Here is a 15,227-nt window from a genome sequence, read left to right as displayed (position 1 = left end):
CACAAGAAATCTGTCTCAAACAATTTACCAATTCCTAGCCATTGTTGGAAGTTTAGAGCACGAAGGTAACTGATCTGCCCCCCAATCGCAACACCCACCCACCCCGCGCGTACTCTCAAATAACAGCAGTTGCTGGATTCCGATTTCGGGAGCTCGAGGCCAAGGATCCGCACGCGAGGACACCCACCGCAACCAGAACAGCCCGATCGCCCGCCTCCGCACCCCACTACCCCGGCTCCTCCCCTCTTTCCTCTCCCTATCCCTCCCAACCCCGCCCTTCCCACTCCTTTCCTACCCCTTCCCCTTTCCCCCTTCCTTCCTCTATTTCCTGGACGACCTCTCCCCACTTTTCCCTAGCCCATTCGGAGGGCCTTCACCCGGTTCCCTCCAAAGAGCTTCCCGCCCCCTCGCTCCGCCCCCAGGTTCCGTCCCCTTAACTGTTTCCTCCGCCCAGCTCCACCACGGCGTCTTCCAGTTCCCTCCCGGACGAACCGGAAGTGCGTCATGACCTGGCGCCCGGCAGCTCGTTAGGCGCGCGCGCCCCAAGCAGCCTAACTGAGTTAGCTTCTTGGGTGTTCTCGGCTTTCTCCTTAGGATTTGACTATTTGTCGACTCTGTTGTCTACGATTTTCGGCATGCCGTCTTCTTTGCTGGGCGCAGTGATGCCGACCTCTACGTCGGCCTCAGCCCTGCAGGAAGCTCTGGAAAATGCGGGGCGGCTTATCGACCGTCAGTTGCAAGAAGACCGCATGTACCCGGACCTTTCTGAGCTGCTGATGGTGTCTGCCCCAAGTGAGTGATCGGTGTCCATTTGGTGCCCCTGCTTTCTCAGCCGGAAGGGCTGTCGTCTGGCTCCAACTTGGTCTTTATCCCCGAAATTGGTCCCAGCGAAGACATCCTGAGGTTTAGAGCGCTGTTTATTGCGGTTTTGAGAAACAACAAATAGCCTCTTTTCGGTTCTTTTCCTGTACTTAGTTTCTTCGTTGTAGATATTTGAGAGGGTAAGAATGAAGAGCAAGCTACCCCTAGCCCTAAAGATCTTCTCACTACCCTCAAGTGTTTATCACCAAGACCAGATGGGAAAGAACTCCTGATCTAAGTCCCATCTTTGTTCATTCCTTGTATTAACAATTGAGCAAATCAAAAGAGCAAACAGTTGATTTGGAAATTTACTACGTTCTTTCAAAGATATGTTTTACTGTATGTACAGTTGGTGTAATGTGTAAGTGCTGGGAGGTGTCATCTACCCAGTGTGATAAAGGAAAAGAACAGGGAAATCGGTAGTGTAAATACACAGGGAGGGTAAGGCAAGGTATATTGTCAACAAAAGAGAGATGAGTGGCAAGTTATTCGTTTAACGGTTTTTAAATTCTAACCTACTCCACCGGGCTTAGGGAGTCCCATCATTTGATAAAAAGAGTGAGTCCTGGGGCTGCAGTTGTGGTTCAGTGGTAAGAGCACTTGCCTAGCATGTTTGAGGCACTGGGTTCAATCCTCAGCACCACATAAAAATAAATAAATAAAGTAAACGTATTGTGTCCATCTACAACCAAATAAATAAATAAATAAAGAAGTGAGTCCTTTGTGAGTTGGAAATTGGAGAAAAGCAGAGATGTTTAAGAGAAGTATAGATGAGATTTTTGAGCAAGAACCAAGGTTATTTAACCAGGATAATATGTGCAATGTAAACCAAAAATACCTTTGACAATTTATAAAAATCTCTAATTGAGATACTTGTAATCAGAAATGTTAGAAACAGACAATATTTGTCCCTGGCAGACCTTTACAAGTGGGCTTGTTTTGTAAAGTCGGATTGGCCTATTAGCAACTGTCATTTCACCTTGGCCTCCTTAGGTTTGAAAAGAAGATATAAAAAGAGTCCCTCTATTCTAGTCCTCTTAAATATCAGATCCCTTTACAAACACTTTCCTCTTTAATTTGATCTCTTTCCCTTCTTTTGCATCCTATTCTTAATGTCTTTCTGAGCTGCTCATGCCTCTAGTCACCCTGAGCTTAATATGTCTTGTATAAGAAGCCCTTTCTTCAGGATTTTATTATACGCTATATAATTTCTAGCATATTCATTCTTTATCTAACAAACTTCTTCCAGACTCCCTGGAAAAATATCTCTGAAGGGCTGGGGTTGTGGCTCAGTGGTAGAGTGGTAGAGTGCTTGCCTAGCGTGCGTGAGAGAGAGAATGGGTTCGATTCCTGGCACCACATAAAAAACAAATAAATAAAAGTATTGTGTCCATCAACAACTTAAAAAAAAATTTTTTTTAAGTCTCTTTGAAGGCTTTCTTAACCATTCCCATCCTCACTAAAAGTATTAATTCCACCTTTTGGAATTTCATTTCCATTATCATGTGCACTGTTCTATTAAAACTGTTGTGTTTTGTTTTGTTTTGGATTAAATGGAATGTCTAGAATTGGCTTTAAAAAGAATCCATTGGAGGAGTGGACGTAAACATGATTGTGCATATTATTGGTAATTGTTGAAGGTGAATAATCAGTACATAGGAATTGATTGTAAATGTTTTTTTAACTTCCATAATACATTTAAAAATGCTTTATATGTCAGCTTCTCCTGACATTTTTTAGTTATACATGGGCACAATATCTTTATTTATTCATTTTTATGTGGTGCTGAGGATTGAACCCAGTGTCTCACATGTGCAAGGCAGGCGCTCTACCACTGAGCCACAATCCCAGCCCCTTCCAGCATCTTTAAAAAAATTTTTTTTTTGTTTTTGGTGGTGGTGCTGGGGATTGAATCCAGGGCCTTGTGCATGCAAGGCAAGCACTCTACCAACTGAGCTATATCCCCAGCCCTCCCCCAACATCTTTGTATTGTATTCTATAGAGCCTGAAAAGGTACTTGGGATAATTGTCAGTTGGTTCTAATGTTCAGGATCAGTAAGACAAACAGTAGAATAATTCTTAGTGATCTGAGTCTTAGAATAAGAGAAAGGTTGCCCACTGAGAATACTGTTTAAAGAGCATCTGTGGTTTTTCTCCCAGTAGGATATTACTCGAATAGTATTATTTGTATTTTTTTTGTGAACCATAACCTTTGTGTCAGGGTTGAAAATAGTAACTGCCCACTCAACACTGGAATTTCTCCTAGTTTATGTAAGGTAAGACTCCTTTATTCTCTTTATACTTTTAGAAACACCTCATGCACTCTTTTTGTGTGTGTGGTGGGGGGGAGCTTAAAATGCTTCTGTATGCCCAATTGATGAGCATACATTATTATCATAAATAAATGCTTCATTTTATTTTTTTGTAGGTAATCCCACTGTTTCAGGCATGTCAGATATGGATTATCCTCTACAAGGACCTGGTTTGCTATCAGTACCCAATCTTCCAGAGATCAGTTCCATCCGAAGAGTTCCTCTCCCACCTGAACTTGTCGAACAGTTTGGACGTATCCTATTACTTTTTATTTAACTATTTGAAAAAATGTTAAAATTGGTGTTTTCATTATTATAATTCTTTTTAAAAAAATATTTATTTTTTAGTTTTAGGTGGACACAATATCTTTATTTTACATTTATGTGGTGTTGAGGATCAAACCCAGTGCCTCGTGCATGCTAGGTGAGCACTCTACCACTGAGCCACAACCCCAGCCCTCAATATTATAATTCTTGATTTGGGTTTGAATTAGTATTGCATATAAGTTCATTTAAGAGTTTTATTTAAAATACATTTAAATACATGGGTAGTTTGCTCTTCATATTAAAAATGAACAGAACCCAGGGTCTCACATATGGTAGTCAAGATCTTTTCCCCTCAGGTATGTCACCAGTTCCCATATCATGATTTTTTTTAATTGTAAACTTTACGTCAAAAGCTATTGAAACAATGGGGCTGGGATTGTGGCTCAGTGGTAGAGCACTTGCCTAGCACGTGAAGGTGCTGGCTTCCATCCTCAGCACCACATAACAACAACAAAAAAAGGCATTGTGTCTAATTACAACTAAAAAAAGTATTTTAAAAAAAGCTATTGAAACAAATTGAAGAGAAATGAAATTGAACTCTTTCTACCTTACATTCATACTATATCAGATATGCAGTGTAACTGCATGATGGGAGTTTTTCCTGCCATCAGCAGAGCTTGGCTAACAATTGACAGCGACATATTCATGTGGAACTATGAGGATGGGTATGTATTTAAAGTTTTGTTTGCTTTGGTGTGACTGGAATTCAGATAACCTTCATTGCTTATTGCAGCTAGTGTTCTACTCATCAGAAACTTCCTAGTTTATCTTTTCTCATGTGGTATCTGGGTCAGTGTTTCTCGACATGCATACCAATCATTATGGATGTTAAAATATGAATTCTATTTTAGGAATTCTGAATTAGGCTCAAGAATTTTCATTTATAACAAGCTCCCAGGTGATGCTGCTAGTCTTAAATACTACTTTTTTTTTTTTTTTTTTCCAGTGCTGGGGATTGAACTGAGGTCCTTGCATATGCTAGGTAACCTTTAGCACTGAGCTACATCTCCAACCCTAAGTACCACACTTGGATAGCAGGTTCTAGGTTCCTAGCTCTTAACCTGTAGTAAATATAGTATATTGGTAATTTTTTGAAAATTGATTTGACCGTTTGAAAGACCCCTGTTTTCCTAGTATTTCTATGAAGTGTGGGCATCTGATAACTTATTAAAGTGACTTAAACATTTTGGCCAGTGTGGTGGCATGTTCCTGTAATATCAGCAGCTTGGGAGGCTAAAGCAGGAGGATCACAAGTTCAAAGCCAGATGAAGCAACTTAGTGAGGCCCGAAGCAACTTAGTGAGACACTGTCTCAAAATAAAAAATTTTGAAAAGGGATTGGGGATGTGACTCAGTGGGTAAACATTGCTGGTTTCAATCCCATACCAGGAAAAAGAAAAGTTCTGTTGTCATTTTGTAGTCTTGATTTTATGTGCAAATTAAATATATATAATAAAGTCTCAGTGAAGGGCCAAGGCAATCTGAACTTAAATAAAGCATATTGATCTCCCTCTTGGCCTTTTACAAATAAATTTTGTTTTGCTTCCACTTCTTCATCATTATCCTTAACTGAGGTATGGGATAACCATAGGAAGGCCTCTGTAGTTCAGTCTTGCCCCTGAATAATTAATGTTTCTTCTAAGAACAAAACACATGCATTCTGCTGGGTCTGTGGCTCAGCAATAGGACACTTGTCTGGCATGTGTGAGGCACAGGGTTCAATTCTCAGCACCGCATATAAATAAATAAAATAAAGGTCTATCAACAACTAAAAAAGTATTAAGAAAAAAAAATGCGTTCAAAGATCCCATGTCATTGAATCACAATTGACACCGTTTGTCAACTTGTTGCTTAATTGAAACTAGGTTTTAAACTATAAGTTTCCATAACTATTTTTATATTGAAATGTTATAGCCACAATAGAGTGCTTGTGATTGTTCTTTGTGTATCCTGAATGTTGCTCCTATATGTTGTTACCAGAACATATTCATTATTTTTACTAAAGAATTAGACCTTTTTGTTTAGGTATGTGTATGAGAAAACCCAGTGCAGAAAAACTGCAGGATAATTCAGCGTGAGAATAATCATTTTATTTAAAAAGATTTTTACTTTAATAAAATATTTGCATTTTGATTAACAGCTAACATTTATTTAACAAATATTTATTGAATTGTTGTGCTAGGAAAAGTGCTGAATAAGGTTAATGTGGTCCCAGTCCACATGGAACAAATAGCCAAACTTTCCTTTGTGTCTTAGTTTGAGTCACTATTACAGAATACCGGGAAACTTACAATTGACAGATTTATTTCTCATATTTTTTTGGAGGTTTAAGGTCAAGGCACCAGTAGATGCAGTGTCTGATAAGGGTTCACTTCCCAGTACATAGGTAGCCATCTTCCTTTGTCTTTACACAGAAAGGGGGGCAAGACATCAGTAGATGAATGGGTCAAAAAAATGTGTTATATATACACTATGGAGTTTTACTCAGCCATAAGGAAGAATGAAATTATGGCCTTTGCTGATAAATGGATGGAAATGGAGAACATCATTCTAAGTGAAATATGCCAATCTCAAAAAATCAAGGGTTGAATGTTTTCTCTCCTCTGTGGAAAGTAGAGCAAAATAAACAAAAAGGTGGTAGGGGGAATCTGATATCATAAACATACAGGGAATATCAATAGAGTAGTAGAAGAAAATCAAAGAGCGAGGGAGGGAGGACACGTAAGGGGAGGAAATGTGGAATAAATTTAACAAAATTGTATTATATGCATATATGAATATATAACAATGAACTTCACCTTTATGTATATGTAGAAAGTGCCAATAAATAAATAAATGAGCAAAAGGAAGATCAGTAAGTAGAGGAAGGACAATAGCAAGAGGGAGGAAGTGAGAAAAAATTGGGGAGAACAGGGATTGAAGTAAAATTCTATGCATGTATGATTTTGTCAAAACGAGCCCAACTCCTTTGTATAAATATTAAGCTCTAATTAAGAAAGGAAGGAAGGAAGAGGGGAAAGAAAGCTCTTGAGAATCTTGTTTTACATAGCTACTAATCCCATACAAAAGGAATTCACCCTTCACTCGAAATACTACCACATGGGAGTTAAGATTTAGCATGAATTTGGGGAGGTCTATAGCACCGGGAGACGATAGCACTGAGTACTGAGTATAAGTCTTTAGTCCAAAAAATTCAGTTCTGCCCTGGGTGTGATACCACATGCATGTAATCCTGGTGACTCAGGAGGCTGAGGCACAGGATCACAAGTTCAAAACCAAAGATCTGAGAATGTGACTCAGTGATTCACCCTTGGATTCAATCCCTATTAACAACAACAAAAAAAAATTTAAGTTTGTAAAAACTTTACACTTTGTTTCAATTGTTCAGTTATCTATTTTTTTTTTTTTTTTTAATATTTATTTATTTATTTTTCGGTGGACACATCATCTTTGTCTGTATGTGGTGCTGAGGATCGAACCCGGGCCGCACGCATGCCAGGCGAGCGTGCTACCACTTGAGCCACATCCCCAGCCCCCAGTTATCTATTTTAAGTCTTAATTCCATTGACTAATAGAAATAATCATGTTCAATTAATTTTCCTCCAACCCAACTTTAGCATTATTGGGTCTTAGTTTCAAGAGGCTATGCTAGTTATGAAAAGGCCCTATATAATGCCATGGCATGGGAGAATGGGGAATCCTGGTCCACACACATTGCCAATTCTTCTGCTTACATAGTCCTGTCAGTCCAACCAGAACCTTTCTTTAAATTCTTGATCATATTTTTTTTTCTTAGCACTTATTTGATGTTCTCTGAGTTTCTTAGATCTTTTGTTTTAATGTTTTTCATTACTTTTGAAATTTTTTTTAGTTGTTGTCTGTAAATATTTGCTTAGGGCTTCACTAAGTTGCTGAGGCTGGCTTTGAGCTTGTGATTCTCCTGCCTCAGCCTCCTGCTGAACTGTGCTTTTTTCTTTCTTTCTTTTTTTTTTTTTTTTTTTTATAGTTATAGATGGACAGAATGCCTTTCTTTTATTTATATTTATGTGGTGCTAAGGATTGAACCCAGTGCCTCACACCTCACACTCGATAGGCAAACATTCTGCCACTGAGCTACAGCCCCAGCCCTGAGCTGTGCTTTAAAATTTTTTTTTAATACTAACACTTCATTGGCTTCTTGTAATTTTCATCTCTGCTGAAATTCTGATTTTGTGTGTGTGTGTGTGTGTTGCTGGTGATTGAATCTAGTATCTTGTACATGCTAGGCAAGTACTCTACCACTCAGGTACGTCCTTAGCCCTCTGTTGAAGTACTTTACTCATTTATGCATTGTGTACATTAGAAAATTTTCCATTACAGCCTGTATTGTATTGGTTATAGTTACTTTAAATCCCTTGTCTGATACTTTAGATTTATAGCTGTCTGCTTCTGTTGATTACTTTGTTTTTTGACAGTTGGATTTTCTTTCTTTCTCCTGCTTTTTGTGCCTCATTTGTTTAATTGAAAGCCAGATATCACACATAGAACAGTAGATACTGGGACTGGGGATATAGCTCTGTTGGAAGAGTGCTTACTTCATATGCACAAGGCCCTGGGTTCTAATCCCTAGCACCACCACCCCCACCCCCCCCCAAAAAAAGAAGAAGAAGAACAGTAGATACTGTGTGAAGTTGTCTTTATAAATGGATGTGCCTCTTCTCTTGCTGAGGTATAGTAAGAAGGCCTTTATTGTGGAAGGATTTTTTTTTTTTTATACCAGGGATTGAACAACCCAAGGGCTCTTAACCACTGAACCACATCACCATCTTTTTTGAGACAGGGTCTTGCTAAGTTGCAAAGGACCTCACTAAATTGCTACAGCTGGCTTTTAACTTGCACTCCTCCTGCTTTAGCCTCCCAAGCTGCTGGGATTACAAGTGTGCCCAGTTTAAAGTTGGCTTTTTCCAACAAGGAAACAACTGCATTTGGCTTTTGTGTGTGGCTGTAGTTACTCTCAGAGTACTGCAGGTACCAGATTCTCTTAGGTTTAGGATGCAGGTTGGGTTACTGGAGATTTTTTATTCCCTCAATATTCCTGTTCTACCCTCATCGTTAGGCTTTCCCTGTGAACCCCTTCTTCTAAGAGAGTCCTCTCTGCACTCTTTCCCCTGCCTTAGCAATAGATTGATGATAATAAATGTTTGAAGCCTTGTTGGAGAGAGATTTGCAATGTGGTAGAGTTTTCCCATTTCAGGCTTAGCCTTAGGCAGGTCTGTGTCCCTAAATCTTGGGACCGAACTAGTTTTGCTTGCTGGTTTATTTTTTTTTATCATATTCTATGTCTAAATTTATTCAACAATAAAGAGCTATAAAATAAGACTGTGTTTTCTTTGTACATATAACATGTTTTTCTTCGATTATTGACAGAGGAGACCTTGCCTATTTTGATGGACTTAGTGAGACAATCCTTGCTGTGGGACTTGTGAAACCAAAAGCTGGTAAGCAATAAAAATATAAGAGATAAACTTATGTTTGTATATACATAAGACTATGAATGTTTTAGGACCAAATAATACATTTAAAATATTTTAATTTACCATTGAAGTTTTATTCTGAATTACATGTAATTAGAAATATGAATAGAAAATGATTAGGAATATTTAACTGTTTATTTACTTTCATGATGTAAGTCTCTCTCTTTCTCTCTTTTTTAATAGTGCTGGGATTGCCCTCTATCATTGAGTTACATCCCTAGCCCCTTATTCTTATCTTCTAAATGTTAAAGTATATATTTTTGAACTTTATTTTGCTTATTTGGTCTTGACAGCCCGTAGAAGTAAGAACAAAGTTCAGAATAAACCTTAGAGAAATTAAAAGCATTGTGTAACTTAATACTATCAGTTTCGTAATAGCAAATCTTCTATCTAGGGTACTGATAAACAATAGTTTGATTTAACTTTAATATATATCCATGAATGCACCCTCCAACAAGAGATAGCATTAGGCAAAATTTACTTCTTGGCAAGGCCTAAATAAAAATTTTTTAAGATTGCACCCATTTTGAAATTATAACTATTCATGTAAGTAGAAACATGCATTTTTGTACATTGCTTATTTGATTGCATTATTGGAAATGTATTTCCCCATACATAGAGTCTGAATAGTCTTTATCCTGATGTCTTTATCTATGTCCTGTTTCTTCATTTAAAAGTTTATTCATATAAAAGTCAATGACAGGGCTGGGGCTGTAGCTCAGTGGTAGAGTGCTTGCCTAGAAGGGTGAGGCACTGGGTTTGATCCTCAGCACCATATAAAAAAATAAAGTTATAAAAATGTATATATTGTTTTAAAAAGTTAATGACCATTTCTGCCCTCTACTGTAATACACACAAATTATCCATCTAAAACAGATAAGTAGAATGCTATTTTACACAATTGAAATTGTGGCAGTCTTTAATTTGAGACAAATGTGTTATCTTTGATGATTAAACTATTATGAGCTTTGCTACTAAAAACTATCGATAACTTTGACTCTCAAAAAATGTGTTATAAGCAGGGCATTGTGTCTCTCACCTGATATCCCAGCTACTTAGAAGGCTGAAGCAAGAGATCTCAAGTTTGAGACCTCAGCAACTTAGTAAGACCTTGTCAAAAATAAAAGGGATGGAGGATATAGCTTAGTGGTAGTATACCTTTTGGTTCAGTCACTAGTACTGCAAAATAAATGAACAAAGGTAAATAAATCTAAACTATTTTGTATTGTAACACTGCTTTTAAATGACATTAAATATTGAACTCAATGTTTCCTAAGGTAGTTCTTTTCGACTACTATTTACTGATTTAAATGATCAAGCATAGTAATATTTTAACACCAGAATTAACTGGATTTAGATTTTTTTTTTTTTTTTTTTTTGTACCAGGGATCAAACCCAGGGGTGTTAACTGCCGAGCCACATCCCCAGCCCTTTCTTTATATTTTATTAGAGACAGGATTTCACTGAGTTGTTTAACATTTTGCTAAGTTGCTGAGGCTGGGTTTGAACTTGTGAGGCTTCTGCCTCAGCCCCCTGAGCTTCTGGGATTACAGGCATTTACCACTATGCCCGGCTAGATTCAGATTTTTTAATTTGCTATTTAACTAGTAACTCATTTTAAAGGTAAAACCATATTCTATAAATGCTTACATGCAAATAATTTCTTCCCTGTGTCTACCTTACCTTAGGCATCTTTCAGCCTCATATACGACACCTCTTGGTTTTGGCAACCCCCGTGGATATAGTAATTCTTGGACTCAGTTATGCCAATTTGCAGACAGGTATGGTAATCCATATTTTGGTTTTTAAAATAGCAATACATTGGTCAATTAATATAATAATTAAAAATCAATCTGGGTAAAATGTTGAATTCCAGTGAGTCAAATTAATGATTATTACTGCCAAATCCTTACAATCTTTGCCAAAATTTAATAATTTGGATTAGCTTTTTGCCTGATATTTTACTACATTATATATATATATATATATATATATATATATATATATATATATATATATATATATATAAGCTTCTATTTATTTGAATTTATCAAATTATTGGTATCACACTTTATAGTAATTTTAAAATGTATACTATAGAAGCTTTGGGGTATATTAATAAGAATTCAATAAGAAAATCAATTTTGAAAATAATGTAAAGGTCATTTTAAAATTAAACCAATAAACTGATTCTTGTACTTTTTCTTAAAAAAAAAAATAGGTTCTGGGATTCTTAATGATAGTATGTCTGGCGGAATGCAGTTGCTTCCAGATCCTTTATATTCTCTTCCCACTGATAATACTTACCTTTTAACAATAACATCAACTGATAATGGCAGAATTTTCTTGGCTGGAAAGGATGGCTGTTTATATGAAGTAGCATACCAAGTAAGTTTGACACTTATAAACATTCTGTTTTTTCCCCTCCCTCTTGATGAAGTAGGGAAAGATAAGCTTTTAATTTTCTAATATTCTGGTGGAAAATATTCAAGCATACAACTAAAGCTATAGTCTTCTATCTCTACTCTGTATTTGTAAAACCCAGCTCTTTTCCCAAAGTCAAAAAAATTTTTTAGTTCTATTTCTTATAAGAAAAATTGGACCCAGGGTCTCTAGTGTGTATGTTTTTGTAGAACATGATACATACAATAATATATGTGTATATATAGTATTTATATAAGCATGTGTGCTTATGTGTGTGATTTCTAGTAAATAAGAAGTGTACTTTTTTTGGTGGGGTGGCGGTGGCGGTGGCGGTGGCGGTGGGGGCGGGGGCGGGGGCGGGCAGATGGTGTCCTGGGGATTGAACTCAGGAACACTCAACTCCTGAGCCACATCCCCATCCCTGTTTTGTACTTTATTTAGAGACAGGGTCTCGCTGAGTTGCTTAGCACCTGCCATTGCTGAGACTGGCTTTGAACTCGTGATCCTCCTGTCTCAGCCTCCTGAACCACTGGGATTGCAGGTGTGTGCCACTGCACCTGGCACATAGTGTTTTTATTAAAACTAGTATAATCTAATAAAAACACATTTTATTAGATTATATTTTCTCATTCGACTTGTCAATAATGTCTTGAATGTTTATTTGATAGATATTTTTAATTATAGGACTAAAGTCAATAGTTAGTTTTGAATGACAGATCTCACTTCATTTGCAGTCCTTGGTACATGAAGACTTGAGTAATCAGCAGTTGTTATAAGTTACACACCTTTATCAGTCTCCTTTTTTTTTTTCTTTTAAGGCAGAAGCAGGTTGGTTTAGTCAAAGATGTAGGAAGATAAACCACTCAAAGAGCTCACTTTCTTTCCTTGTTCCTTCCTTGCTACAATTTACATTCTCAGAAGATGGTAAGTAGGAAACAAATTTGGCAAATAAAACAAAATTTTAAAAAATATATATATTTTTAATTGTAGATGGACACAATACCTTTATTTTGTTTATTTAGTTTTTTTATGTGTTGCTGGGTATTGAACCCATTGCCTCATACATGCTAGGCAAGTGCTCTACCACTGAGCCACAATTCCAGCCCAAAACAAATTTTTAAAATGTTGTTTACTTAACATTTTCTTCAGACATTGTCATTCTCTTTTTTTTTCCCCTTAATTTGTTCTAATTAGTTATGCATGACAATATAATGCATTTTGACACATTGTACACAAATGGAGCACAACTTCTTCCTTTCACCAATATGGTAGAGTCACATTGGTAGTATAGTCATACATGCATAGAGGATAATAATGTCTATCTTATTCCACTGTCATTCCCCCAAAATATACAACGCTTCATGAATTTGCGTGTCATCCTTGTACAGGTTCCATGCTAATGTTCTCTGTATCATTTCAATTTTAGTATATGTCCTCCTGAAGCAAGCACTCTCATTCTTTCATATATATATTTTACTTGTAGATGGACATGATACCCTTATTTATTTTTATGTTGTGGATGGACATAATACCCTTATTTATTTTTATGTGAGGATCAAACCCAGTATCTCACGTGTGCTAGGCACGTGTGCTGCTACTAAGCCACAATTCCAGCTCCTCATTCTTAATTAACATACTTGGTCACTTTAAATAGCATTTATTATGTTCATAAGATGTTTTAAAAGAAAGGGATTAGAAAATGTAGAAAAAGAATGGGTTTTATTTTCAAATTATTTATTTCTTATACACATAGAATCATGAAAAACATGTCCAAAGTAGCTCTGCATATTTAAACATTTAAAATGTGTGGGTGGGTGTGTGGGTGTATGTGTGAGAGAGACTGATCAATTGATTCAGACATCTAATACCTGTTTTGCCATCTATAATAAATTTCAAGTATAAAATATATATATAATATATAATATATATATAAGTTTTTAATAAACTGAGGGGTTTAAACAGAGGAAATGATTTTAAGTGCTTTGGTGAAATAAGATAAATATACCTTAAATGTCTGAATTTTTAGTCATGATTTGCTTAATATTAGGGATGTGTTCTGAGAGATGCCTTGTTAGGTAATTTTGTCATTGTGCTAACATCATAGACTGTACTTATAGAAACTAAGATGCCTGCAACATCTATGAGGTGATAATAATTTTATGGGATCACTTTATACATATATGATCCATTGTTGACTAAAATGTCCTAATAATGTGTCCCCTTTACATAGTGAATTATTAAATTGGAAGTTTTCTGAAAAAAATAGTATAAATTAGTCTCTGTGTTTCTAGCATATAATAAACATTAAATATTGTTGAATGAAGAAATATTGTAGAAATTGTATTTTGTTTTCTTTAAAATTCATTTAGAGACAGGCATGGTGACACAGCCCAGTTGCTCAGGAGGCTCAGGCAGGACAATTTTAAGTTCGAAGCCAGCCTCATCAACTTAGTGAGACCTTACCATAAAATATAAAGGACTGGGAATATTAGCTAAATGGTAAAGTGCCCCTGGTTCCATCCCCGATAGCCAAAAAAATTAAAAAAAAAAAAATTAGAGTAAGTTTTCTGTGGTGTTCTTACCTTGTCATTGTATTTGACATCTGTTGTCTGATCTAAATGCTTCCTGATTTGGTCCTTATGTATTTACATACCCTGGGATTTAACTCCCAACCAAGAGAAATGAAAGCCCCTGAATGGACAGTTCTATCTAATTCAGCAATTTAAATTTGTTGTACATGGCTGCTGTGTCAGTTGGTTAATTGTTGGGGTTTTTTTCTTCTTTTCTTTTCTGCCTTTAGACCCTATTGTTCAAATTGCAATTGATAATTCTAGAAATATCTTATATACACGATCAGAGAAAGGAGTAATACAGGTAAGTATTCATGTTATGCTACTGTTTAAAGAGTAGAAAAGATTTAGTTACTTTAACTTTTTCTGTTAACTCTGTGTGTGTATGTGTGTGTGTGTGTGTGTGTGTGTGTGTGTGTCTATGTGTGTTTTATTAGAGCATTATAGGTATACGTTTGTATATGCATGGAATTTTATTTTGGTTCGTGTTCCCCCACTTCCTTCTCTCCTGCCTTCCCCCATTCTCTTCCTTTAGTCTACTGATCTTACTCTCATCTATTTAGTATTTATGATTGGTCTTTCTACTTATACATAAAGGTGAAATTCCCTGTGGTATATTCATATATGCATATAGCTTGATTTTTTAAAAATTCATTCTGCGTTACTTCCCCTTTCCTTTCTCGTCTTTTTCCCTCTCAATCTCCTTCTTCTACTCTACTGTTTTTCACTATATCTTCTTGATATCCAGTCCTCTCCTCCTTTCCTTTATTTTACTCTGACTTCCACAATAAGAGAAAACATTTGACCCTTGATTTTCTGATATTGGCATATTTCACTTAGCGTGATGTTCTCTGTTTCCATCTGTTAACCAGCAAATGCCAGTTTCGTTATTCTTTATGACTGAGTAAAAACTCTATTGTGTATATATACCACAATTTCTTAATCTGTTTATCCATTGATAGGCATCTGGGTTAATTCCATAAATTAGCTATTATGAATTGTGCTGCTGTAAACATTGGGTGACTGTATTACTATAGTATGGTGATTTTAATTCTTTTGGATAAATAGTAAGGAGTGGGATAGCTGGGTCATATGGAGGTTCCATTCCTAGATTTTTGAGAAATCTCCATGCTGCTTTCCAGAGTGGTGCAGTCCCACCACCAATGTTCAAGTGTACCTTTTTCCCCAATACTCTCCAGCATTTATTACTGTTTGTATTCT

The 15,227-nt window shown here is 36.5% G+C and overlaps 1 protein-coding gene and 1 non-coding gene across 3 annotated transcripts in view; one reads left to right on the top strand and one right to left on the bottom strand.

Moving 5' to 3' along the window:
* The first annotated feature begins 527 nt into the window (after nucleotides 1-527).
* Nucleotides 528-15,227, top strand: part of Nup155 (nucleoporin 155) — a 62,556-nt gene continuing 47,856 nt past the window's right edge. For both annotated transcript variants that reach the window (XM_027936281.2, XM_027936280.2), the window contains exons 1-8: nucleotides 528-792; nucleotides 3,290-3,427; nucleotides 4,069-4,165; nucleotides 8,906-8,976; nucleotides 10,701-10,793; nucleotides 11,234-11,400; nucleotides 12,255-12,360; nucleotides 14,237-14,310. In XM_027936281.2, coding sequence (XP_027792082.1) covers nucleotides 636-792; nucleotides 3,290-3,427; nucleotides 4,069-4,165; nucleotides 8,906-8,976; nucleotides 10,701-10,793; nucleotides 11,234-11,400; nucleotides 12,255-12,360; nucleotides 14,237-14,310 — 903 coding nt within the window. In that variant the 5' untranslated portion in view covers nucleotides 528-635. The remainder of the gene's footprint in view (nucleotides 793-3,289; nucleotides 3,428-4,068; nucleotides 4,166-8,905; nucleotides 8,977-10,700; nucleotides 10,794-11,233; nucleotides 11,401-12,254; nucleotides 12,361-14,236; nucleotides 14,311-15,227) is intronic.
* On the bottom strand, nucleotides 12,780-12,886 carry LOC114093521 (U6 spliceosomal RNA). Its single transcript, XR_003582913.2, has one exon. It is a non-coding gene; the product is annotated as a U6 spliceosomal RNA (small nuclear RNA).

This window comes from Marmota flaviventris, chromosome 5, assembly GCF_047511675.1.
Source record: "Marmota flaviventris isolate mMarFla1 chromosome 5, mMarFla1.hap1, whole genome shotgun sequence".
NCBI classification, from domain to species: Eukaryota; Metazoa; Chordata; class Mammalia; order Rodentia; family Sciuridae; genus Marmota; species Marmota flaviventris.
Note: the sequence above shows the minus strand (reverse complement) of the source record. Positions and strands in the feature narration are given on the sequence as shown.